Source organism: Peromyscus leucopus, chromosome 11 (genome assembly GCF_004664715.2).
Source record: "Peromyscus leucopus breed LL Stock chromosome 11, UCI_PerLeu_2.1, whole genome shotgun sequence".
Taxonomy (NCBI): Eukaryota; Metazoa; Chordata; class Mammalia; order Rodentia; family Cricetidae; genus Peromyscus; species Peromyscus leucopus.
Window position 1 is genome coordinate 58628611 of NC_051072.1, and position 26926 is coordinate 58655536.

The 26926-nt window shown below is 39.3% G+C and overlaps 2 protein-coding genes across 5 annotated transcripts in view; one reads left to right on the plus strand and one right to left on the minus strand.

Annotated features, from left to right (window-relative positions):
• The window catches only part of Xrcc4 (X-ray repair cross complementing 4), a 239567-nt gene that overhangs the window by 31499 nt on the left and 181142 nt on the right, over window positions 1–26926 (plus strand). For 3 of the 4 annotated variants that reach the window (XM_028854139.2, XM_028854141.2, XM_028854142.2), the window contains exon 3: window positions 25408–25583. In XM_028854139.2, coding sequence (XP_028709972.1) covers window positions 25408–25583 — 176 coding nt within the window. Of the gene's footprint in view, window positions 1–22408; window positions 22492–25407; window positions 25584–26926 lie in introns of all 4 variants that reach the window. The other variant, XM_028854143.2, reaches the window with a different exon arrangement.
• On the minus strand, window positions 13306–16440 carry LOC114680963 (sentrin-specific protease 2-like). The gene has a single exon (XM_037209528.1). It carries the CDS (start codon window positions 15943–15945, stop codon window positions 14443–14445), a length of 1503 nt encoding a protein of 500 aa, XP_037065423.1. The 5' UTR covers window positions 15946–16440; the 3' UTR covers window positions 13306–14442.

A 26926-nucleotide genomic window follows, 5' to 3' on the forward strand; every position in this document is an offset into this window, starting at 1 on the left:
GTTCAGACTTACTGTGAATGGTATTCAGTGAAGAAGGGAAGAGAGAGACAAGAAAGGTGGCCTGGTTACTGAGTAACACATTACTATACATCCTTAGGAGGAGCATGATTGGACCAGTGCACAGCTGTGGTTCAACAGAAGAACTGAAGGGACACTAGCCCACTCAAGCACATGGCTCTGGCAGGCATTGCCCTTCTCCCCAAGTCCCTCTGCCTTGCTAAAAACAGACTATATTCCTGGAGCTAGCCCCCAAGATCTGTTCCCTTATTTGGCCACTTCCTCCTCCTGAAGGTGACTACCCAAGTCCAGCTATCAAAATATTGAAGTCCAGCAATCAGAAGCCTTCTTTGGCTGACCTAATTAACATGCCCAATTAAAATTAAACACCTCATCCTACCAGGGGTTTTCTCCTTTACCTTTATAAACTGCCATTTTCCTATGTCCCTGTCTGTCTCCCCTCTACCCAGAGGCAGTCCTTTGTCCTTTGGTGACAGATACCCCTGCCCACTTTCCATGGTTCCCTTCTCCTTCTTCCCCTTCTTTTATCTCCTGTTTGTAGTCTTTATCCCTACCCTCTATCCATCTAAGGCAGATAAATTTGCTTTATACTGAGAACTTTTTCTTCATGTTGGTCAAATATGAGAGTTATCTATCTAATGGCAAGAGATACTTTAAATTCGGCTGGGAAACAAATGTGTTACTAGTCTATAGCAGTCACAGGAGATAGTACCTTTTCTGCACCAGGCATTGGGGGATCCAAGTTCCTATAGGAAAGTGAATCCAGACACACTACACCATCCCGCAAGACCCACCTAACCTGCAGGAGTGAATTTCTGTATTATTCTTTGAAAAATGCTTGCTAGGCTTAAAGACGGGCCATTTTCTATACTGCCACTCTAGAAAGGGGACTCATCAGAGATCTGAACTTCATAAAAAGTTGCAGTTGCTCTTGCTAATGGTGACCATATCTTCTGCTGCAGATAATAGTCTCCAAAGTGACTGTTGAAAGACACAAAGCTTTTATTATTAATTTTATGCAGTCTCTAAGTCTTAAACAGCTTCTACCTTCCTGTTAAGTCCATGCATGAGGTACCATCTTAGAAGCAAGGAAACATCCGGTTTGGCCTTGTCAAAATGCAGATGTAATTCTCCATTTTGACAAATAAATACTGCTTTGTCATAAAGAACATTTTGGTTTAATTAAATTCACCAACAAAAAAAAAATGGGATTCTACTTCTGTACTCATCTCTGGCTCTTTCATGGGCATCATATGAGTTTGAGTGTCTTAAATTTGAGTGACATAATTTTTCTGTATTACACCCTTTTAGAATACTAACATGAGTTTTTCTCTAAGAAAAACCTCACATGGTGGTCTTCATTTACCATGGTCTCCTATTCCTTGTTCTTCCTCTCTTTTCTTGATCCAGCTAGGATCTCCCACTCTCTTTCCCTAGACCGTCGCCCTTCATTGTTCCCACTCATGACCAGACTGTTCATGTAGATCTCATCCATTTCTCCGTGTCTTTTTTGGGGTACCGTTTTCCAGGTAGCCTCACTGGTGATGTGAGTAGCAGTCCAGTCATCCTTGTGGGGAGGAAGCAGAGAGCTAGGGAGGCCCACGGAGATCCACAAAGATACCCCCGCAAAAGACTGCTGGCAATGGTCGAGAGACGGCAGGAACTGACCTACTCTGGTGATGGGATGGCCAGACACCTTGATAGTTGTGCCATAAACCCCATCCAACGACTGAGGAATCTGGATGCAGACATCCACGGCTGGGCCCCTGGTGGAGCACTGGGAGTCTAATTAGTGAGAAAGAAGAGGGTTTATATGAGCGAGAATTGTTGAAGCCAAGGTTGGATAAAGCACAGGGACAAGTAACCAAATGAATGGAAGCACAGGATCTATGAACCAAAGGCTGAGGGGCCCCTAACTGGATTAGGCCCCCTGAATGGGTGAGACAGTCATTTGGCTTGATCTGTTTGGGAGGCAGCTGTGCGTTGGTGCCGGGTCCTGGGCTTGTTGCATGAGTTGGCTGTTTGAATCCTGGGACTTATGCAGGGATGCTTGGCTCGGTCTGGGAGGGGGGGACTGGACCTGCCTGGACTGAGTCTACCAGGTCGATCCCGGTCCTCGGGGAGACCTTGATCTGGAGGAGGTGGGAATGGGGGGTGGGCTGGGGGGAGGGGGAGGGGGGCGAGAGGGGGAGAACAGGGGAATCTGTGGCTATTATGTTGAACTGAATGGTGTTGTAAAATAAAAAAAAAGTCACTTTACAATTAAAAAAAAAAAAAAAAACCTCACATGGGTCTGAACCTAAAGGAATGGATGACTGTTAAGCAACAAAGGTAATAAGATTTTTCCTACAGGTATTTAAAATTCTATTTGTAGATATACTGTATGTTAGGATTAGATGCATCGATGATGAATTCTGGTAAGAGAATCATAAAAACCCTCAAAAACATTTTGCTGCAGATTTCTTACTCATTTCCTTCTTTTAATTCCCTTTCTTTCTCTTTGAATTAACTGAAATATATTCCTGTTGTCTGAAACTGTAATTGTTAAATATGCTACCTTTGCGGGAACACGAGTTGAAGATATTTAACTTTTGTAGGACCATTTACATTATACAGAATTCTTTTCTATTAACCAGAGAATCAAAGAAAGAGCTCAAGCATGCTCCACTAACCTCTTCCTAAACAAGAGCCTATGCTGAGAGTTTCCTGTCTTCTTACTAGGACAGGAAGATTAGCTCAAGTCAAACCATAGCCTAGTAATGCTTTTAAATACTAGAAAACTCCTTAATATTTGTCTACTGCTATATCTAACTTTCTTTTTTATTTTAATTTTGTATTTTACAATATAATTTAATTCTACATATCAGCCACGGATTCCCTTGTTCTCCCCTTCCCCCCCAGCGTACCCCCATTCCCTTCTCCCCCATGGCAAAGACTCCCCCGAGAATTGAAATCAACCTGGTAGACTCAGTCCAGGCAGGTCCAGTCCCCTCCTCCTAGGCTGAGCCAAGCATCCCTGCATAAGCCCAAGGTTTCAAACAGCCAGCTCATGCACTGAGCACAGGATCCGGTCCCACTGCCTGGATGCCTCCCAAACAGATCAAGCCAATCAACTGTCTCACCTATTCACTTAATCCAATTGGGGCCCCTCAGCCATTGGTTCATAGTTCATGTGTTTTCATTCATTTGTCCCTGTGCTTTATTGAACCTTGGTTTCAACAATTCTCACTCATATAAACCCTCCTCTTTCTTGCTAATTAGACTCCCGGAGCTCCACCCGGGTCCTAGCCTTGGATCCCTGCATCTAGATCCCTCAGTCGTTGGATGTGGTTTCTAGCACAACAATTAGAGTGTTTGTCCATGCTATCACCAGAGTAGGTCAGTTCGGGCTGTCTCTCGACCATTGCCAGCAGTCTATTGTGGGGGCATCTTTGTGGATTTCTGTGGGCCTCTCTAGCACTTTGCTTCTTCCTATTTTCATGTGGTCTTCCTTTACCATGGTCTCCTATTCCTTGTTCTCCCTCTCTGTTCTTGATCCAGCTGGGATCTCCAGCTCCCTTAAGCTCTCTTTCCCTTGATCTTTGCCCTTCATTACCCCCACTCATGTCCAGTTTGCTCATGTAGATCTCATCCATTTCTTTATCACTGGGTAATCCCCGTGTCTTTCATGGGGTCCTGTTTTCCAGGTAGCCTCCCTGGTGTTGTGAGTAGCAGTCCAGTCAGCCTTGTTCCACATCTAGTATCCTCCTTTGAGTGAGTGCATACCATGTTTGTCTTTCTGAGCCTGGGTTACCTCACTGAGGATGATTTTTTCTAGATCCATCCATTTGCCTGCAAACCTCATGATACCATTGTTTTTCTCTGCTGAGTAGTATTCCATTGTGTATATGTACCACATTTTATTTATCCATTCTTCAGTTGAAGGGCATCTAGGTTGTTTACAGGTTTTGGCTATTACAAACAATGCTGATATGAACATAGCTGAACAAGTGCCCTTGTGGTATGATTGAGCATTCCTTGGGTATATGCCCAAGAGTGGTATAGCTGGATCTTGGGGGAAATTGATTCCCAATTTTCTAAGAAAGCACCATATTGATTTCCAAAGTGGTTGTACAAGCTTGCATTCCCACTAGCAGTGAAGGAGAGTTCCCCTAGCTCTACATCCTCTCCAGCTTAAGGTGTCTTCAGTGTTTTTGATCTTAGCCATTCTGACAGGCATAAGGTGGTATCTCAGAGTTGTTTTGATTTGCATTTCCCTGATAAAATTAGGGATGTTGAGCAATTCCTTAAATGTCTTTCAGTCATTTGAGTTTCCTCTGTTGAGAATTCTCTGTTTAATTCTATAGTTCATTTCTTAATTGGACTGTTGGGCATTTTAATGTCTAATTTCTTGAGTTCCTTATATATTCTGGATATCAGTCCTCTGTCAGATGTGTGGTTGGCGAAGACCTTTTCCCATTCTGTAGGCTGCTTGGCCTTGTTGACCATATCCTTTGCTCTACAAAAGCTTCTCAGTTTCAAGAGGTCCCATTGATTGATTGTTTCTCTCAGTGTCTGTGCTACTGGTGTTATATTTAGGAAGTGATCTCCTATGCCAATGCGTTCAAGACTACTTCCTACTTTCTCTTCTAGCAGGTTCAGAGTAGCTGGATTTATGTTGAGGTCTTTGATCCTCTCGGACTTAGGTTTTATGCACGGTGATAGATATGGATCTATTTGCAGCCTTCTACACGTTGATATCCAGTTATGCCAGCATGATTTGTTGAAGATACTTTCTTTTTTACATTGTACACTTTTGGCTACTTTGTCAAAAATTATATGTTCATAGGTGTACGGATTAATGTCAGGGTCTTCAATTCAATTCCATTGGCCCACATGTCGGTTTTCATGCCAGTACCAAGCTGTTTTTATTACTGTAGCTCTATAGTAGAGCTTGAAGTCAGGGATAGTGATGCCTCCAGAGGTTGTTTTATTGTACAGGATTCTTTTGGCCATCCTGGGTTTTTTATTTTTCCATATGAGGTTGAGTATTATTCTTTCCAGGTCTGTGAAGAATTCTGTTGGTATTTTGATGGGGATTGCATTGAATCTGTAGATTGCTTTTGGTAAAATTTTTACTATGTTAGTCTTGCCTATCCATGAGCATGGGAGATCTTTCCATTTTCTGACATCTTCAATTTCTTTTTTCAGGGATTTAAAGTTCTTGTCATATAGGTCCTTCACTTGCCTGGTTAGTGTTATCCCAAGGTATTTTATATCATTTGTGGCTATTGTAAAGGGTGATGTATCTCTGATTTCCTTCTCAGCCTGTTTGTCAATTGTATGTAGTAGGGCTACCGATTTTTTTGAGTTGATCTTGTATCCTGCTATGTGGCCGAAGGTGTTTATAAGCTGTATCAGTTCCTTGGTTGAATCTTTGGGGTCAGTCAAGTATACTATCATGTCATCTGCAAATAGGGAAAGCTTTACTTCTTCCTTTCCAATTTGTATCCCCTTAATCTCCATATGTTGTCTTATTGCTCTGGCTAGAACTTCAAGTACTATATTGAATAAGTATGGGGAGAGCCGGCATCCTTGCCTTGTTCCTGATTTTAGTGGAATCGCTTTGAGTTTCTCTCTGTTTAATTTGATGTTGGCTGTTGGCTTGCTGTAATTGCCTTCATTATGTTTAGCTATGTTCCCTGTATTCCTGATTGCTCCAAGACCTTTATCATGAAGGGGTGTTGGATTTTGTCAAATGCCTTTTCTGCATCTAGTGAGATGATCATGTGGTTTTTTTTCTTTGAGTTTGTTTATATGGTGTATTACATTGATGGACTTTCGTATGTTGAACCACCCTTGCATCCCTGGGATAAAGACTACTTGATCATGGTGGATAATTGTTTTGATGTGTTCTTGGATTCTGTTTGCCAGTATTTTATTGAGTGTTTTTGCATCAATGTTTATGAGGGAGATCAGTCGATAGTTCTCTTTCTTTGTTGTATCCTTGTTTGGTTTAGGAATCAGGGTAATTGTAACCTCATAGAAGGAGTTTGGTAATGTTCCATCTGTTTCTGTTGTGTGGAATAATTTAAGGAGTATTGGCATTAACTTTTTTTGAAGATCTGGTAAAATTCTGTGATGAAACCATCTGGTCCTGTGCTTTTTTTGGTTGGGAGATTTTGATGACTTTTTCTCTTTCCTTAGGGTTTATTGGACTATTTAAATAGTTTATCTGGTCTTGATTTAACTTAGGTATGTGGCACCTATACAGAAAATTATCTATTTCTTTTAGATTTTTCAGTTTTGTGGAGTAGAGGTTTTTGAAGTATGACCTGATGATTCTCTGGATTTCCTCAGTGTTAGTTGTTATGTCCCCCTTTTCATTTCTGATTTTGTTAATTTGGATGCTCTCTCTCTGTCTTTTGGTTAGTTTGGATAAGGGCTTGTCTATCTTGTTGATTTTCTCAAAGAACCAACTCTTTGTTTCTTTAATTTTTTTTTATTGTTCTCTTTGTTTCTATTTTATTGATTTCAGCTCTCACTTTGATAATTTCCTGGCATCTATTCTTCCTGGGAGGCTTTGCTTCTTCTTGTTCTAGAGCTTTCAGGTGTGTTGTTAAGTCACTAGTGTGAGATTTCTCCAACTTCTTTATGTGGGCATTTAGTACTATGAATTTCCCTCTTAGCCCTGCTTTCATAGTGTCCCATAAATTTGTGTATGTGGTGTCTTCATTTTCGTTGATCTCTAGGAAGTCTTTAATTTCTTTATTTCTTCCTTAACCCATTGGTGGTTCAGTTGAGCATTATTCAGTTTCCATGAGATTGTAGGTTTTCTGTAGTTTTTGTTGTTGTTGAAGTCTAACTTTAAACCATGGTAGTCTCATAAGACACAGGAGGTTATTCCTATTGTTTTGTATCTGTTGAGATTTGCTTTATGGCCAAGTATGTGGTGGATTTTAGAGAAGGTTCTATGGGGTGCTGAGAAGAAGGTATATTCTTTTTGTTAGGATGGAATGTTCTGTAGATATCAATTAAGTCCATTTGAGTCATGACATCAGTTAAGTCCTTTGTTTCTCTGTTAAGTTTCAATTTGGGAGATCTGTCCAGTGGTGAAAGTGGGGTGTTGAAGTCTCCCTCTATTAATTTGTGGGGTTTATATGTGGTTTAAGCTTTATTAATGTTTCATTTACATACGTGGGTGCCCTTGTGTTTGGGGCATAAATGTTCAGAATTGAAACTTCATCTTGGTGGATCTTTCCCGTGATGAGTATGTAATGCACTTCTTGATCTCTTTTGATTGATTTTAGTTTGAACTCTATTTTGCTGGATATCAGGATGACTACACCTGCTTGTTTCTTTTTTTTTTTTTTTTTTTTTTTTTCTGAGACAGGGTTTCTCTGTGTAGCTTTGTGCCTTTCCTGGGACTCACTTGGTAGCCCAGGCTGGCCTCGAACTCACAGAGATCCGCCTGGCTCTGCCTCCCGAGTGCTGGGATTAAAGGCGTGCGCCACCACCGCCCGGCCACCTGCTTGTTTCTTAAGACCGTTTGATTGGAAAGTCTTTTCCCAGCCTTTTTTTCTTAGGTAGTGTCTATCTTTGAATTTGAGGTGTGTTTCTTGTATGAAGCAGAAAGATGGGTCCTGCTTTCATATCCATTCTGTAAGCCTGTGTCTTTTTATAGGTGAATTAAGTCCATTGATATTAAGGGATATTAATGACCAGTGATTGTTCATTCCTGTTATTCTTTGGTGGTAGTGTGTGTGTACTTCTCTTATTTGGGGTTTACTGCTGTGGCTTTATCTATTGCCTGTGTTTTTGAGGGTATATCTGACTTCCTTCGTTGGAATTTTTTTTCTAGTGCTTTCTGTGGGGCTGGGTTTGTGGATAAGTATTGTTTAAATCTGGCTTTGTCCTGGAATGTCTTGTTCACTCCGTCTATGATGACTGAAAGTTTTGCTGGGTACATTAGTCTAGGCTGGCATCCATGGTCCCTTAGTGTCTGTGTTACATCTGTCCAGGTCCTTCTGGCTTTCAAAGTCTCCATTGAGAAATCAGGTGTTATTCTAATGGGTTTTCCTTTATGTCACTTGGCCTTTTTTCTTTGCTGTTCTTAATATTCTTTCTTTATTCTGTACGTTTAGTTGTATAATTATTATGTGGCAAGGAGACTTTGGGGGGGGGGCTAGTCTGTTTGGTGTTCTATAGGCTTCTTGTATCTTCATAGGCATTTCCTTCTTTAAGTTGGGAAAGTTTTCTTCTATAATCTTGTTGAATATATTTTCTGTACCTTTGAGTTGGTATTCGTCTTCTTCCTTTATCCCTATTATTTGTAGGTTTGGTCTTTTCATGGTGTCCCAAATTTCTTGTACATTTTGGGTCATGACTTTGTTGTCTTTAGTGTTTTCTTTGACTGATGAATCTATTTCTTCTACTGTATCTTCAACACCAGAGATCCTCTCTTCCATCTCTTGCATTCTGTTGGTTATACTTGCATCTGAAGTTCCCGTTTATTTACTCAGATTTTCTATTTCCAGCATTCCCTTTGTTTGTGTCTTCTTCATTTTTTCTATATCCCTTTTCAGGTCTTGGACTGTTTTCTTCATCTGTTTCATTGCTTTTTCATATTTTTCTTTCAGGGATTCATTGTTTTCTTCCAGGTCTTTATTGTTTTCTTCTGCTTTATTTGTCCTTTCCTCTAGTTTTTTTATAGCATTCTTCCCCATTTTTGGCTTTTCCTCTATATAAGCCTCTACTTCTTCATGATATTATCATAAGGCTGTTTTCTTCTACTTCCAACTTTTGATGTTGGAGGAGGGCTAGGTTCTGGTGATGCTGTATTGATTTTCATTTTATTGTATGTACTTCTGCCTTAACGTCTGCCCATTTCCTTGTGGTTTGTTCTTGGTCCAATCAGCGCATTTGGTCCAGACAGAGCTGACAGATTCAGGAAGTCTCTCTCTCTTGTCCAGATGGGAGCTCTCATGTCCAGATGGGAAGTCCGGGGCAGGATGGGAGCTGGGGGCCTGTCTCTAAGTCTCAGGAAGTGGCTGGGGTCTCAGGAGATGATGGGCATGGGGGCAGGGTGTTGCTGGAGAGCTTCTCTCCAGGTTCCACCAAGCCCCACAGTCCCACAATCCACATATAAAATAATTACTCAGACACTTATTATACTTATAAACTGTATGGCCATGGCAGGCTTCTTGCTAACTGTTCTTATATCTTAAATTAACCCATTTTTATAAATCTATACCTTGCCACGTGGCTGGTGGCTTACCGGCGTCTTTACATGCTGTTTGTCCTGGCGCTGGCTGCAGTGTCTCCCATTCTTCTTCCTGTTTCCCCAATTCTCCTCTCTCTTTGTCCCGCCTATACTTCCTGCCTGGTCACTGGCCATCAGTGTTTTATTTATATAGAATGATATCCACAGCAGCAGGGCATGGAGATTGCAGGGTCTGCCGTGGGTCTTGGAGAAGGGGAGCTTTCCCCGTGGGGGTGGGGGTAGAAGGGATCATGCCCGATGGCCAGAACCTGGGGCCAAGTTGGTCAGGTCCTCCCTGGAGTGGCTGGTGCCCAGATGTGGGATCTAGGCTGAGCCCAGGCACTCACCTCTTGTCCAGATGGGAAGTCCAGGGCAGGATAGGACCTGGGGGTGGTTTCTAAGTCCCTGGAAGTGGCTGGGATCTCGGGCAATGATGTGCGTGGGGGCAGGGCTTGGAGATTGCAGGGTCTGCCGGGGGTCTCTTGTCCAGAAGGGATGTCCGGGGTAGGATGGGAGCTGGGGGCCAGTCTCCAAGTCTTAGGAAGTGGCTGGGGTCTTGGGCGGATGGGCGTGTGGGCAGGGTGTGGAGATTGCAGGGTCTGCAGGGGGTGTTGGTGAAGGGGAGCCTTCCCCGTGGGGGTGGGGGTAGAAGGGATCATGCCCAATGGCCAGAGCCTGGGGTCAAGTTGGCAGGTCTTCCCCAGAGTGGCTGGTGCCCAGGGATGGGATCTAGGCTTATATCTATCTTTCTTTGAGGCGTTATAATGTTTTTATTTGTCAGACACTTTGGTATATATTGAGGTTTCTAGGAGGACAGTTACTAGAAGATCCTTAAAGTAATCTAATGTTTTCTAGATAAGTCAGATGTCATCTTACTATCATGAGAAATAATATGTGAAGACCAAAAATCAAAGGATGCTTAGAATTTTTGCCAGCTTGCCCTGAGAATCAGTCTCCTCCTCAAATATTCTTTTGATAAAAAAAGACTGGCAGAAAACGTTTTGTTCTGCCACAACAAGTTTCATGAACTTAGTGGCCATTAAGATCACAGAAACGGTTGGCGTACCTTCTCTTTATCCATGATTCCCCAGTGCAGTACCTAGTTAGTGGATCACATAAGAGAAAAGAGGAGCGGGAAAGATTTATGTAATTTTTTGTTCGTTGCTTAACTCCAAGAATTTTAGAAAGAAATATAATTACAGTTAACATTTGAGTGTTGAGCGTTCATGCTTCTGGAAACTGTAGTAAAGATTTCCTGCTTGCTGCCATCTACTGCTCCTAGAAATGAGTAAACAAGATTGATGCTGTTATTCTTCTGTTTGCAGGAGAGTAAAGTGATACTAAATAAGTGTAGGGAGTTGCACGAGTTCCCACCATCGGAAATTGAGTGCATCAGCGTTCGTGCTGAAACCATGTGTGTTCTGAACTGTGTTCTTGACTCCAGCTCCAGTCTCCAGATATCCATGTCTGCTTATTTGCCAAATAATCATCTTCACAGCAAAAGAAAATACCTTGAGGTCACAGAAGACAGAAGGAGGCAAAGTACGGCGCTCTTCATTGAGTAAAAAGTCTTTGAAGTCGGTGTAGTACGCCAGTCTTTTTCCATTCTGTGCTGCTGTAACAGAATACCTGAGATTGCTCTTTGTTTTGCCTTGCTTTTATTTTATGGAAGCTAGATATTTTCATATAATATATGATAAAGATTTTCCCTCACTCTACTCAGTTCTTCTCTACTTTCCCTGCAATGCAGACCTAACTCCTTTCTCTCCCTCATTAGAAAAAAAAATAAAGCAGTCACAATTATCCTATACTGACAGCTAATAGCCACTTATATGTGAGTACATGCCATATTTTTCTTCTACATGTGGGTTACCTCACTCAGGATGATTTTCTTTTTGCAGTTTGATCTATTTGCCTACAAATTTCTTCATGTTATTTTTACAACTGAATAGTACTCCATTGTGTAAATGTACCATATTTTCTTTATCTATTCTTCAATTGAGGGACATCTTGGTTGTTTCCAGTTTCTGGCTATTACAAATAAAGCTGATATGAACATAGTTTTGCAAGAGTCCTTGTGATAGAATCCTTTGAGTATATGCCCAAAAGTGGTATAGCTGGATCTTGAGGTAGATCAATTCCAAATCTTCTGAGGCATCACCATGTTGATTTCTGTAGTGGCTGTACAATTTTGGACTCCCACCAGCAGTGGAGTAGTGTTCCCCTTGCTCCACATCCTTGTCTGCATGAGCTATCACTTGTGTTTTTTGATCTCAGCCACTCTGACAGGCGTAAGATGGAATCTCAGAACCATAGTGATTTGCATTTCCTCATGGCAAAGGATGTTGAACGTTTCTTTAAGTGCTTCCTAGCCATTTGAGTTTCTGCTGTTGAGAGTTGTTGTTTGGAGCTATACTCATTTTTAAAATGGGACTATTTGGTTTGTGGCATGGTATAATCCACAGATCCAAAAGCTAAGTAACAAAGAGGGGAAGGAAAAATAGGATAGACATGGCATGTTGATGGGTACAGTGGGGGATGATAACAGATGGGATCAGGTAAGGTGGAGAGCATGGAGGGAGAAAGTACTGGAAGAGAAAACTGGGTTGTTACGTACAGCTCAGGGACAAGCTGGAAACCTAGTGCAATGGATCTTCCAGGATTGCTTTATATAACCTGGGATTTTTGCATTTCTATATGAAGTTGAAAATTGCCCTTTCAAGATATGTGATGAATTGTGCCGAAATTTTGACAAGGACTGGATTGAATCTGTAGGATGCTTTTGCAGAATGACCAGTTTCACTATATTAATCCTACCAATCCATGAGCATGGGAGATCTTTCCATCTTCTGATATCTTATTCAATTTCTTTCTTCAAAGACTTGACTTGAAGGTTTTATCATAAAGGTGTTTCCTTGCTTGGTTAGAGTTGCCCCAAGATATTTTGTAATTTTTGAGGCTCTTATGAAAGGAGTTGTTTCTCTGATTTCTTTCTCAGTTCATTTGTCTTTTGAATATAAGAAGGCTACTGATTTTCCTGAGTTAAATTTATCTTCCTACTTTTCTGAAAGTATTTTTCAGCTATTGGAGTTTCCAGAGGGAATATTTAGAGTCACGTATGCATACTATCATATCATCTACAAATAAAGATACTTTCACTTCTTCCTTTCCAGTTGGGATCCCCTTGATCTCCTTCAGTCCTCTTGGTGCTCTAGCTAAGACTTCACGTACCATATTGAACAGGTATGGAGAGAGTGAACAACCTTGCCCTGTTCCTAACTTTAACGGAATTGCTTTGAGTCTCCCCCCCCCCCATTTAAGTTGATGGTGGCTATGGAATTGATTATCATAGTTTTGCCTTTATTATGTTGAGGTATGTCCCTTGTATCCCTAATCACTCCAGGATTTTAATCATGAAGAGGTGTTGGATTTTGTCAAATGCCTTTTCTGCATCTAATGAGATGATTATCTGGTTGTTGTTTTTCAGTTTCTTTGTATGGTGGATTGCATTTAACAATTTACATAGGTTAAAACATCCCTGCGCTCTGGGATGAACCCTACTTGTTCATGGTGGATGAATTTTTGGATGTGTTATTGGATTCAGTTTGCAAGTATTTTATTGAGAATTTTTGCATCAATGTTCATGAGGTAAATTTGCCTGTGATTCTCATTGTTTGTAGAGTGTTTATGTGGTTTAGGTATCAGGATAACTGTGGCCTCTTTAAAGAAATTGGGCAATGCTCTTTATGTTTCTGTTTTGTGTGATAATTTGAGAAGTATTGTCATCAACTCTTCTTGAAAAGTCTTGTAGAAGTTTATGCTAAAACCATCTGGTCCTGGTTATTTCTGTTTTGTTTTGTTTTCTTTTGTTTTGTTGGTAGACATTTAATTACTGCTTCTATTTTACTTGGGATTATAGGTCTACTTAAATTGTTTATCTAATATTGATTTAACTTTAGTAGGTGGAATATATCAAAAAATACTCATTTCTTTTTTATTGCAATATATGTTTTGAACAACTTTAAACTTTATTATATAAAAATTTATAAACACAACTGTAAGATAATGAAAAGAAAAGTTAAATACAGTTCATCACATGTATAATGGATTATTGTATAATTACCAATATCAACCCTAAATCCCCACTTCCACAGTGGAAATGGGACACAGCAATATTAATCTAATGAATTAAGTAAAAACATAACTTTAAATTGAATCAAATTTTTCAGATAATTCAATATAGCAAAGCTGAGGTTTGGATTCAACGAGACCTGGGATAATAGTGGATATTTACCATTATAGTTACTTCTAATCAACTTCCGCAAACTAAGGCAAGTCTCCTTAATTCTGGGATAGAATGTGTCTTTAAATAACTGTGATCGTTTTCTCAACTGTTCTGCGTCATATAGAAGTCCAGTAGAGTATAATTGGTTAGAAAAGTATCAGTTTGTGCAATTCATTGTCCTTTCTTTTACTCTTTTCCATCTTTAAACTATACATAAAAGAAAAAAAAAACCTCCATCTTCAATTTAACAGATACAACTCCATCATTAGAGACGCTGGTCAACACTTCTGTCTCTTCTTGCTGATGTCCCTCCTGACCATAAGCAGGGAATGACAGTGTGATGGGCATTCCTTTCAGCAATAAACAGTTCAAACAAGGAATAGAGTTGGTAACTAGAGAATATTGTAAAATGACAGCTACCAAGGTTTGTAAATGAGTTAGCGAAAACATAAACAATCATTGGTGGGGGAAGAATACAAAAAAAATTCATAAACTAAATCCAACATTAAAACAATTCAGAAACTAAATCCAACATTAAAACAATTCATAAACTAAATCCAACCTCAAAACAATTCATAAGACCAACACTAAAACAATTCATAAACTAAATCCAACATTAAAATAATTCATAAACTAAATCCAACACTAAAACAATACTTTTTGAACATGTGTTCTCGTGTGGATTGAACAGCAATTTCTAAGCTCACAGTAGTTACATGCAGCCTATAGATGGCATTAGGCAGGACTCCCTAGGTTAGGACTACATTGAAGAGAATGGGCTTCATCCATATCAGACAGCTCAGTATCTGTTTTGAATCTTTTCAACCCATCTTGCTTGAGGTATATAGAAACATCAATGGAAAAGTGCAGGGGTGCCATAGCAACCAGGTGGATGTTGTTACAGTAGGTGACTATGCAGGATTTCCCACACCATCCTCTTCCTAAAGATGGGCATGTGTTTTTGAGAAAAGGTAAGTGGTTGGTCTCTAGAAATGTAATCTGCATATTTACAAGTAAAAATTCCACAGTCACTCCCATTGAGTTGTTGAGGAATCTCCTTTGATGTCATACTGTATCTTTTCCACTCCAAAGGGTCCAGCTCAATGTTCCTTCGAGTTTTGCTCTCATTTTGTAAATATTCAAAGATGGTCTCACAAATACTTTGCCCTGTCTGTCCCATTGAATCGAGGTATATGATACTCTGTTTTCTTAGGTCGATTACTATCAGGCTCCAATGTACCTTCTGGTGAATAGGTATGAGAATAATTTCTTTTTCAAACAGTTTTATTCCTCGAGTCCATCGTTTAACAGAACAGTAGCCACCATTCTTTAGTTTAGGGTAAAAGAAAGTGCTGAACACATGAAGAGCTGGGTACCCTTTTTTGTTATTTCTCTCAACCAGAAGATTCATATAAAAATTGATGACCTCATCATTGAGCCACTCACCATTCTTTAGTGTGTGGATATCTCCTCGAGTAATATGTAATTTGAATGCACTAGTTAAGATTTCTTCCTGGGGTCCTGGACCTAGTGCATTTCTTATTTCCTTTTCCATGTCCTCTGTAACATTAAGGACTTCATCCATTCTTCTGACCTTTTCTTGGTCTACAGCAGGCTTTTTCTCTGCCATATCTACTGCCATCTTGTTGGGGAGTGACCTACTGCTGCCACTATGCAGGAAGACTTGAGCCTCTGCTCTTAGCAAGTCAGGCTCCACGTCGTGTCCCCTTCTTCCTTCAAGGTTTATGGCATCTTTCTTCCGTGTATCAGAAGAGTTCTCTGTACACATCTTCACTTTTTTGTCTGGTGAGACACATTCCTTTGTGGTAACAACAGTAGATTGTTTAGGATCACACTGAGTTGTTCTGGATCCATGACTGTGCCCTTCCACACAACCTTTGATCTTCAAGGTGTCCACCAGGGTTGTGTGAGCGCTCTGTGGGTCAGATTTCATATGATTGCTGGGTGGAAGGTGCTGTAGTAACCTTTGGTACTTTTGCCTTAGGTGGTTTTCGGCATATTCCTCCATGAGGCAAGAGGGCCTCTTGCGACCCTTGTTACCATCCCCAGACTTTCTCCCAGTTACCGCCTGCTCATGTGGACCTTTAGCCCACTCTAGGGTCTTCAGTTGACTTAGAGTTTCTCGATGGGCCTCATCCTTGTGTGGCTGTTGACTTTGAAGCCCTAGGTCTTGTTGTTCCTGATGTAGCCTCTTTGGAGTTTTGCTGGGCCCTTCAAACTCCAAATCCATTTCACCCTCATCCTGGTATTTCAGTTTTTTACCTTGTCCCAAAGCTTCAGACTCAATCTCTTTCCCATCTTTATTTTGGTATTTTCGTTTTCGACCTTGCCCAGAAGCTTCAGGTTTCATCTCCATCCCACACTGTTTAGGTTGCCACATGGACTCACTTCTGGATTGTTCTTTGCTGAGTGCTGGGTCCTCAGTATGGTATAACCTTCCTATTTCCAAGTGAATGCCACTGTCTGCCTGGCTCCGGCTGGGTATTCTTGGGCTGGTCACCCTGATATCTGATGTATTACTTATTCCAGTAATGGTATAATCTACAAGTTGGTTCAAGGTCAGAAGCTTATTAGTTCACAGGATGAAGAGCTCAGAATAACTTTTCTTTATAAACAAGAGTTGACTTTGGACATCAGGATCAATCAAGAGTATGAATCCCCTTGAGCTCTCAACGAGAACTGCTTGTTGAATTCTCAAATGTTGGCAGTTCACCTTGGTCCACTGTGAGAAACCCTGTGTAGTTCTAGGATTACTTCCTCAGGATGGTCCAGCAAGGGCTCAGTAACCAGCTAATGACCCAGAACTTTGAAAACAGAAGGATTGTCCTAGCCACTGTAAGACAACAGTCCTTAACCATGCAGCTAACACATTGGAGGCAAGCCTCACAAGTGATGCCTGATTCCGAGGTTGCCCTACCCACAGCCTTCAAGGTTCCATGGCTGATTGTGATGTTACCTAAAAGAATGTAAATACAAGTTCTTTGGAAGTTGGCTGCCTTACTCAACCCCCAAGTGGGTCCAGGAGTTCAAAGACAGGGTTACAGTGTTGCAAACTAATCATACACATTTCAGTTCCCTTCCAGAGAGCACAGGGTCACCTAGATCCTCTCAGCATAATCTTGTTTGTCCTGACTAGTGCATTTGTCTTTTAGAAAATTGTCCGTCATAGTCAATAATAGAAAACCAAATATAATTGCCATTCAAAGTGGCTTCTCACGATAATCATAGTGATTACAAAGAAAAAACAGAATTTTACAGTTATAAAACCCAGTAGCTACTGTTTTGTGACAGAACTTTAATGGGGAAATGAAACACACATGTACTCTCCCCAGATAGAGAACGCAGGACAGTTCAAAGTACAGATACCACCAAAATCTAACTTGGTCAACTAGTAAGTTTTATTGGGGTTACTTAGAGTACTATAGGTGAGAGGTTATTTACAAGAGCAGAAATGACTCAAAGACAGGTGCATCATCATAGCCTACCCTTAGCATTAGTGACAGCTCACAAAAGTTGGGAACCTGGAAACATTGTGCACCCTGCAGGCAACTCAACAGGCTGGAAAGTTTTCTTTCTAGGTGACTCAGTTTATTTAAACCTCTTTCAAACAGCTGGCTGGTTTCTGCTTCTTTAGAGGTTGGCTCTTCTGAGAGTCTTCTTGATCCTCAGCTTCCTTCCATCTGAGAGGGACTCTCAGATTTCTATTGCTTTCTGTGAAAAAGTGGTCTAGTGAATCTTGTCAGTTTCAGGAACTTTCTGAGCAATCTGTGGATTGCTTCCAGGCTAATATGGTTTGATCAGCCAAAACTCCCTGAAATGTCTCTAACGACACCATGGCCCAGATCATCCAACATCCAAAATCAGCTTCAAAGCAACTGGCTGAGACAGTCTATCCTCAAAGATGCTACAATCAAGATTTAACTATAATTCTTAATTTTCTCAGGACCTACATAAGATTACCAGTGCCCCCTGTCAGCAGGAAGTAATAGGAGAAGCTACACCCAAATTCCCAAAATATTGTTTGTAAAATATTTATTTTTATTTAAAGGGGGTTGGTTATAAATGCAATCTCTTTCTAAAGAAATGTGCATATTATATATGATAGATAATGAGTAACAACTTGTTTAAAATATTTTACATTGTTATGGATTTTAGTTTATTGATACAAATTTAAAGTTAATTTTGTCATACTGTGTATATTTCTACTCTTGTTTAAGGTATGTTTGTGCAGCTCATTTGAAATTGAAATGTATAATTAGGAAATACAGATGAATATTTAGTCATCTATGATAATCGCACTTGTCGTCATGTTGGTTAAATTTTCTACGTATACATAGATATAATTGAATTAGGTAGGTGATCTTCAAACACTTCAAAGACCTATACAATATGGCATTTAAAATGTTTTAAAATCTTAGACATTTCTGGACAGTGAGACACATGTGCTCCTGGTAGCACTCATTTACTTAAAAGAGTAAGATGGGCATTGAAGACACTCTATATGGAGTTTTTCTTCTTCTTGGCACAAAATTGCCATTTGGGCAAGAAATTTTTCTTGCCTGGACTGCTTGACAAGATGTTATATAACCTGGGCATGCAGGACCCATAGGAAGGTGACCTCTGAACTTTGCAAGGCAAGATGGTCTTTCAGTTTCCTGCTTTGCAAAAGAAACTGCCAGTCATTCTACAAGACCCAGAGAAGCACCTGAGAGACTCTAGGCCTATAGGCTGAAGGTGATGCCCCAGTGTTATAGAGGAACTTTGGGGTGACTGTCCAGGCAGCCAGCTGTCTCTGTCATTCTAGATTTTTGGAAACTGCATACAATGCTTTTCCTGTTTACTTAGGTAATATTATATCCTTCTGGGGTCTTTGATGGGTTTGAAGAAAGAGTTATGATTATAGTTTTCCTTAGTCATGATAAAAGATAAATTAGATATGAAACTTTAGACTCACAAATATAGGATACATGGAATATATTCCTTAATTTTGCCAAATGGAAATAGACTAGATATTGTAACTGTAATTCTTGCTTGATAATTGTTCTATTATATGTAATTTTACTATGTTAAAGTTAAAATCTTCCTTTTTGATCAGACAGAAAAGGGAAAATGTTGTGGGATGTTTTTATGTATGCTGTGAATATGTGTTGTCTGACTGGTTAATAAATAAGCTGATTTGGCCTATGGCAAGGCAGGTTAGAGGCAGATGGTAAATCTAAGGGGACAGACTAGAAGCAGAAAGGAGAGGCAGAGAAGGGAAGTAATTTGCCAGCCAGACACAGAGGAAGTAAGATGACAAGGAAGAACTGTGAAAAATCACCAAGCCACATGGCTAAACATTATAAGAATTATGGGTTAATTTAAGTGTAAGAGCTAGTCAGTAATAAGCCTAAGCTAATGGCCAAGCAGTTATAAATAATATTAAGCTTCTGAATGATTTTTTTTATAAGCAACGGTGGGACCATGGGACCAAGGTAGACACAAAGAAACTACTGACTACAGTTATGGGTTTATTTAAGTTGTTTTCCTCTTGTTGGTTTAACTTTGGTAATTTTCATGAATATAAAATTGCTGAGTTCCTTTAGATTTTTCTAACTTAATAGAGTATGTTTTGTAAAATATTCCCCTATGCTATTCTGAATTTCTTTGTCATGTTTCTTTGTTCATTTCTGATTCTGTTAATTTGTGTCATCTCTTTCTTTGTTTGTTTACTTGGACCAAGGGTCTGATTGTGTTTTTTTAAAAGAACAAGTTCTTAAGTTGTTTGCATTTTTATATTGTATTCTTTGTGTCTATTTCATTAATTAAGGGTTTGATTTTTCTTTCTATCTATTGGACTTGGTTTGTTTGGTTCTTGTTTTTCTAAATTCTTTAGTTGTATCAAGTCATTTATATGTATTTTTCTGATTTTAAATATGGGGACTCAGAGCTGTATTTTCCCTCTTATGGCTTATTTCAATGTGTCACAGAGGCCTTGCTGTTTTGGACTTTCATTGTCTTGTAATTCCTGGCACTTTTAACATTTCTATCTTGATTTCATATATCACCGCTTTATCATTCAGTAATGAATTGTTTAACTTTGTAATTACTAGGATTTATTTTCTGTTGATTTTAAACTTTATTTCATTATGGTCAGATAGGAACCATGAAGTTAAGTTTTCCTTAATTTTTAAGATTTGTTTACTTATTTATTAGTTTTAGATAATATTTTTATTAATTTGTTGAGAATTTTACACAATACTTTTTGGTAATTTTTATGCCTTTCCCCCAACTTCTGTGAAAGTTGATCTAACTTGATCTCCTTACCCATCCAACACTGTTATTTTTCTTTTTATCCTTCTTTTTTATAAACTATATAGTCCCTTTTATGTTGGCCAACTGCTCTTGGGAATGGGTCCTATTTTCCATCCATCTATCTATCTATCTATCTGTCTGTCTGTCTGTCTGTCTGTCTATCTATCTATCTATCATCTATCTATCTATCTGGTGTTTTCAACACATCCCAATTGCATTTTCCCCTCCTTCCACTCCTCTTCCCTTCCCCCTTACCGGACCACTCCTCCTTTGTTTTCCTTCACAAAACATGGCTTACCAAGATGCAATGAAACTAGGCACAAACCCTCACATCAAGTATGGGAGACACAACCCAGTAATAGGAAGTAAAGGGTTCCAAGAGCAGACTAAAGAGTCAGAGATAATTTCCACTTCCACTGTTAGGAGTCCCATAAAACACCAAGCTAATAACTATAACTTGTATACAGAAAACCTGCTACAGTCTGGTGTAGACTCTGTGATTGCTGTTGAGTCTCTGTGAGCTCCTATGAGCCCTGCTTAGTTAAAGTCTGTGGGCTGTGTTATCCTTGTGTCCTTGACCTCTCTGGCTCCTACAGACATTCCTCCCTTCTTCCATGAAATTCCCTAAGCTCCACGGAGAGGGACCAAATAGAGAGTTTCAGTTTGGGCTCTCTTTCCATCCAATATTAGGCTGTGGGTCTCTGCATGTCTTCCCATTAGCTGTTGGCTTTAGTGGCACCAATCTGAGTATAGCAGAATATTGATGGAATCATTTCATTGACTTATTTTTTTAATTATAGATCGCGACCTAGATGAAACACCCATGGTCACATGATTAAAGAAAACCTACTCCTTTTGAGCAGCCATCATAAGCCAAGGGTGGGATTACATGGTCACCTCCCAAGTGTTTATATAAGTTTTAAAGAAGTGTAAAGAGAAGGATTCTGTCTTTCTTTTTTCTCTCAAAAGTTAAGTTTTTCCTGTTATGTACAGAATTCACAGGACACTGTACGTAGGAAATTATTAGATGAGATTGAGAGCATTATCTCATATGTGAACACTTGAAGGTGAATTCCATATGGTCAGCAATTTTTTTTGTATGTTTGTTTAATCTTTGTGTTCATGTATAGAATAATCTGTTACATGGTATTTGTTCCTTAAGCAATTTTTAATACATGAATTAATAAAATATATCAAATATTTTAAGATAGATATACTTTTTAATGAAATTTACCATACTTTTAAATTTTTCAATTTTTTTATTGGCATATTACTTGTACCAAAATCTTTATCATGGCATTTTCATACATGTGTACAATGAACTTTGATTCTATATGCCTTCATTTTCTTATTTTTTTCCCTTTCTGATGTTTCTGTTTTCCCTCTTCCTCCCAAAACATTTTAAAAAAAGATTTTACATATGAATGAATGCATGCAGTTCTGAGTTTAGCCTATTTCTCTTTATTGTTTGCTCTCCTGTTTTATTAATTTTACTCTGTTATGTATATTTACCATATTCCATTTACCTACTGATTCATTGATAGGCAGTTAGGCTGATTCTTGTGGCTATTGTGAATAGTAACTACAGGATATGAAGGTATTCCTATTTTATACAGACTGTGTTTGTGTATTTATCTAAGAGTGCTATAAAATGATCTGTTCTATTTGGAGTTTTGGGGGAAGTTTTTTACTGAATTCCAGAGGGGACTCATTAATTTACAGTCCTTCCAACACATTTAAAGATTTCTTTCTTTCTTTTTTTATTTTAATCAATGTTTTTGAAAATTTTATAACTTATAAGTGTGTTTTGATAATTCATTTTCCCAACTACCTCTGTCCAAATTTGAATGGTAATCTATAGCCCAATACCCTCTCCTCTTATGGCCTTTTTTATTATCATTATCAAGAATTTCCTGAGTCTAGTTCCATTTGCTGCATCTCCACCAACTTTTGTTTTTGTTTTCTTGATGCTAGCCATTCTGACTATGGGGTAGAAATTAATGGTAGTTTTGATTTTAATTATCTTTATGAATAAGGATTGAGCATTTTCTCTCACTAGTTTACATGAGTACTGTCTAGCTCATTTGCACATTGATTAGGTTATTATTTCAGTGTTGATTTTTCTTAGTTCATTATCTTTTCTGGATACTATTTCTCTGTGAGATGAATTGCTTGCAAAACTTTCTCTCAGTCTCCCAAATTTTCTCACCATTTCTTTTCTATGTAGCTTTGTAATTTTGTGTACTTCCTCCCAATTCTTGCAGTTGTGTCTCGAGCCATTGGAGCCCTATTTTTCAAGCCTCTATTTTGAAGTGTTTTCTCTATGCATTCCTCTAGCAGTTTCATTGTTTTAATTCCATTTTGAATATATCTTTGTTGTTGGGGGAGAGAGAGAGGAATCTAGTTTCACATTTATACCTCTGAATGTCAGGTTTCCTAAGCACTATTTGATGAGATGACAATCCTTGGAATATCTTTAACTTGATATGTTTTGCTGCATGGTTTTTATTTTTCTCCCTTACGTTTTCATGTAATCGTATTAAACATAGCAAGTTCCACTGGCTCTCAATCCTAGACGAAGAACTACAGGCAACTAAGGAATGATGAGAGCAGGAGAAATCCGCTCCTCAAGGTATATCACTGCATTTGGCTACCTAATATTGAGTAGCCAGCCCTAAAATCATTTACATGCAAATAACACTATACAGACTGAAGAGCTTGTATTTATATATTTAAAAGTGCTCGCATGTGCGTTCGTGTGTGTGTGTGTGTGTGTGTGTGTGTGTGTGTGTGTGTGACAGCAATTAAAGAAAACAAGGCTATGAATGTGAGAGAAGGGGGTATGTGGGAGGTGTTGGAGAGAGGAAAGGGAAGGAGGTGCATAATGTAATTGTATTTTAACTTCAAAATATATTAATTAAAACATTACAACAGATTGAAGGTATATTGGCACACAGATTTATTTCTTGCATTTATAAGGCTAAGGAAGTTTCCAAATGGATACTTGCTTATACACATGCACACACACAAATAAAAATAAATCTTGAAAAAGAATATCAGAACTAGGCATAAATGTGACTGTAATTATGATTCCTGAGTGGGCAGAAGTTGAGTCTCCAGGACTCTTAAGTCACTAGAATTATACCAGGCATTATGAGAAACAACTGAAAGTATTTTTCTGTTAATGAAACTTGTTGCATAAATTCTAATTGGTCTTATAATAAAAACCCAGAGCCAGATATTGTGGTAAATGCTGAAAGATCAGCGGAAACAAGCCACAGCCACTTCTCACCTCACTTACTCCTCAGCTGAAAGGGGAAGATCCTGTTTCCATGAATCCTCAGACTGAATGCCCCTGAGTCCTCAGCCAAAAAGACTGAGTTTCTGTCTCCTTCCGCCTTAATATGCCTTTCTCTGTCCAACCATATCATTTCCTGTCTCAGTTTTCCTAGTGATGGGATTAATGGTATGTGTGCTTCAAATACTGGAAGCAAAGGCATGAGATCACAAATGCTGGGATTAAGGGTGTGTACCACCACTGCCTGGCTCTGTTTCTCTTTTAAACTGGATTAATCTCATGTAGTCCAGCGTGGCTTTGAAATCACAGAGATCTAGACAGATCTCTGCCTTCTGAGTGCTAGAATTAAAGGTATGTGCCACCACTGCCTGACCTCTATGTTTAATTTAGTGGCTGGCTCTGTCCTCTGATCTTCAGGCAAATTTTATTTGTTAGAGTACACAAAAAAAGATATCATCAAGGAAACCGTTTAAAACACACTTTCCTCAGCCCTGGGACCTGCATCAACAGGTAATGTGCCTGTAAGTGCCTGTTGCTTACTCATGAGGATTTGAGGCATGGGCCTTATCACCCATGTGGAAAATCCATGTGTAGCCTCACACATCTGTAACCCCAATACTCGGGGATAGACAGGAGGATTTTTTGTGAGTCAGGCCTAAATGATGAGCTATAGGTTCCATGATAGAGCCTGTCTGAGAGATTAGCTGGAGAATGATGAGGAGGACAGCGGGTGTGCCCGGTGGCCTCACACGTGCATAGGGCACCTGTACCTGCACAGAATGAATGGGTTGTTGAAGTTTACATCTCTAACCTTGTTTTCTTTATAGACGATGGCTGAAAATTTAGCTCTTAATTATATATAAAAAAAGCATATAAAGAAACAATGTAAAAGTAACTCCAGAACTGGTAAATCCTACAGGGACTCCAAAAAGGCAAGCGTCAGTCTTAAGCCTGATTCTGCCCAGAGTACAGTTAGTGTGGTCATTGTTTAGATTTTATTTAGGCCGCCATATTTTTGTCTGGAAGGTCTTCTCATAGCAGATGTCCCAGTATCCGTTCTCTCAGTCTCTTCTCCTTTCATTCTTGGCGTTTCCTTCTGTAGATGAACCACTTGGGGCTGAGGACCCTGAAGACACTCATGCTTTGCAGCGTTGCTAGTTGTGGATCTTTGTAGTAGCCTCTGTTCACTGCAAAACCAAGCTTCTTTGGTGGGGGCTGAGAACTGTACTCATCTTTGGGAATAAGAAAAGGCATTTCATGGACAGTTAGAAGCTATGTTGATTTAGGAAAACAGTAGTGGTTGGTCCTACCCTAGGGCTTGTGTCTTTGCCAGGCATTAATAGTTGGCAATTTTACAGTACCAGGCATCAGTTCCTTCCTACTGAGTACAGCTTAAATCTAATTAGATGGCTGTTGGTTATCCCCAAGATAAAAATGGCACTGTTGCACCTTTGGGGATATCTTGGCAGGTCAATTATTGTTTTGCTTTGCAGGCTTTTTAGTTGTGTAGAACTATTGATGACATTTGTCTGTTGTCATTGTGCATGGCACTTTCTGATACCATGAGTGCTAATCACAGAGGGGAAGCTTCAAGGTCAGTACTGGGCCAATTCCTCCAGGTCTGTGTTGGAAGTGTATGCTATCTTAGAAATAACATCTTCCTCTGAAGTTGTAGAGGTGTAGCCAAGGCCAATGGAAGGATCTCATATTGTTTGGTGGCTCTCTAGGACCATTGTCCAACAGCTTGTATGTTTCTCTTGCCTGGTACATTGGTTAAGTAATCTATGGTTCCTTCAGGGAGCATTATCACCCACATAGCATGCATCCATTAAACACACACACACACACACACACACACACACACACACACACACACAGTTCCTAGTGCTGGATACTTGGATTTGAGTATCTAGTCTGGCATAACTACAGAAGTTGGGAAACTATAGGGTGTAATGATGGGAGAGGAAGACAAAGAGCTTAGGAGATGAGATTGAAGGACATGAGTGCTTCCCCAGGGCCAAGGGGAAATGCAGAGCTGGTTCACTAGGGAAGTGAGAGAATGAGGGACAGGAGAGAGAGGAAAGGGGTGAATAGCACTAGAGGGACTTAAAAAAGCTACAGGGGAACATTTTGACTTTATTATTATTTTTTTCAAATTTCTGTTATATTTGATAAAGTAGTAGTAACAGCTAAACACATATTTTCTAATACAAACTTTCTTTTCATCACTTTTATTAATCTTTCACATAGTTTCTGAATCGGACATTTCCCAAGAAGCTGATGACATGGCTATGGAGAAAGAAAAATATGTTGGGGAACTGAGAAAAGCATTGATGTCAGGATCAGGAACAGCAGACACATACAGGTTCATCTTTTCTAAGGAGTCCTGCCATTTCTCCCTTGAGAAAGAACTGAAAGATGTCTCAGTAAGTAAACCCTTCCACAAATTTGTTTTTATTGATGTTTTTATTGAATTTTGTTTTACATTTAAGTAGCAGGGCTATGATTCTTGGAGCACTTCTCAAATAAATACCAAGAAATTATTTAGTATCCTCGTTAGTATACTTCAATTAAAAAAAAAAGAAATCATATATGTAAAATGTGTTTCTGTGTGTGTGATTTCTATATGTGTGCATGCATCTGTGTGTGCATGAGTGCATATGTGTACAGAGTGTGTGTGTATGTGTGTTTGTGTGCATGTGAGTACATGAGTGTCCGTGTGTGTCCGTGTGTGTGTCCGTGTGTCCGTGTGTGTGTCCGTGTGTGTGTGTGTGTGTGTGTGTGCATATGTGTGCATGAGTGTGTGTTTCTCGGTGTGTGTATGTACTGCATTACACATGTGAGGGTCAGAGGACAGCTTTCAGGAGTCAGTTCTCTCCTCTCACAAGGCTCTGGGGATGAACTCAGGCCTCGGCTTTGTTAGCAAGGACTTTTACCCACTGCGCCATCTCAGCAGCTCCCAAGCTTCAGACTTCAAGTTTATGACATTGTTCTTCTACTACACAGGAAAGGAAATATCAGGGAACGCATTTACTCTTCAATGTTTAAATCATTTTAAATGAACAGTTTTGAAATACTGAGATAAAGAGTTTTAGACCATTGCAACCTTGTTTGCTCAAAATAAATATGGGAAATATAGAATTTTAGAAAGAAAGCAATGAATTTACCTTTGGCTATTTAATAACTGATTTGTTTTCTTAGAGTATAATTGAAAATTTATTTTATTATTATTGTTTTAATGCTTTTTAATTTTTTATTTTATGTGTCTTGGTGCTTTGCCTGCATGCGTGTCTGTGTGAGGGTTTCAGATGCCTTGGAACTGGAATTATAGACAATTGCGAGCTGCCACGTGGGTGCTGGGAATTGAACCTGAGTCCTCTGGAAGAGCAGCCAGTACTTTTAATCACTGAGTCATCTCTTCAGACCCTTATATTTGAAATTTTAAAACAACATAGTTAGGTGTTATAATACACATATATATATATGTGTGTGTGTGTGTGTGTGTGTGTGTATACACACATATATAATTAATAACTAAGGAAACATTATCTATATTGTCATACTTAAAAATAATGAAGTAGAGGTAACTATGTGTCCATAATTTCCAGAGATCACATGCTCTCTAGACACATGCATCTGCTAGTTGGCTCATTTTCTGCACTAGTTCTGACTAAGGTTCTGGCTACTTTGTTAAAGGCTGTGCTTACTATCTTTACATTTTACCCAAATTAATTAGACATTGAATTTGCTGTCACCGTTGGTTTATTAA

What these genes read in the sequence shown, in the direction of transcription:
- LOC114680963 (XM_037209528.1), bottom strand. Translation starts at nt 15,945, where the DNA reads ATGTGGCAACCTAAACAGTGTGGGATGGAGATGAAACCTGAAGCTTCT.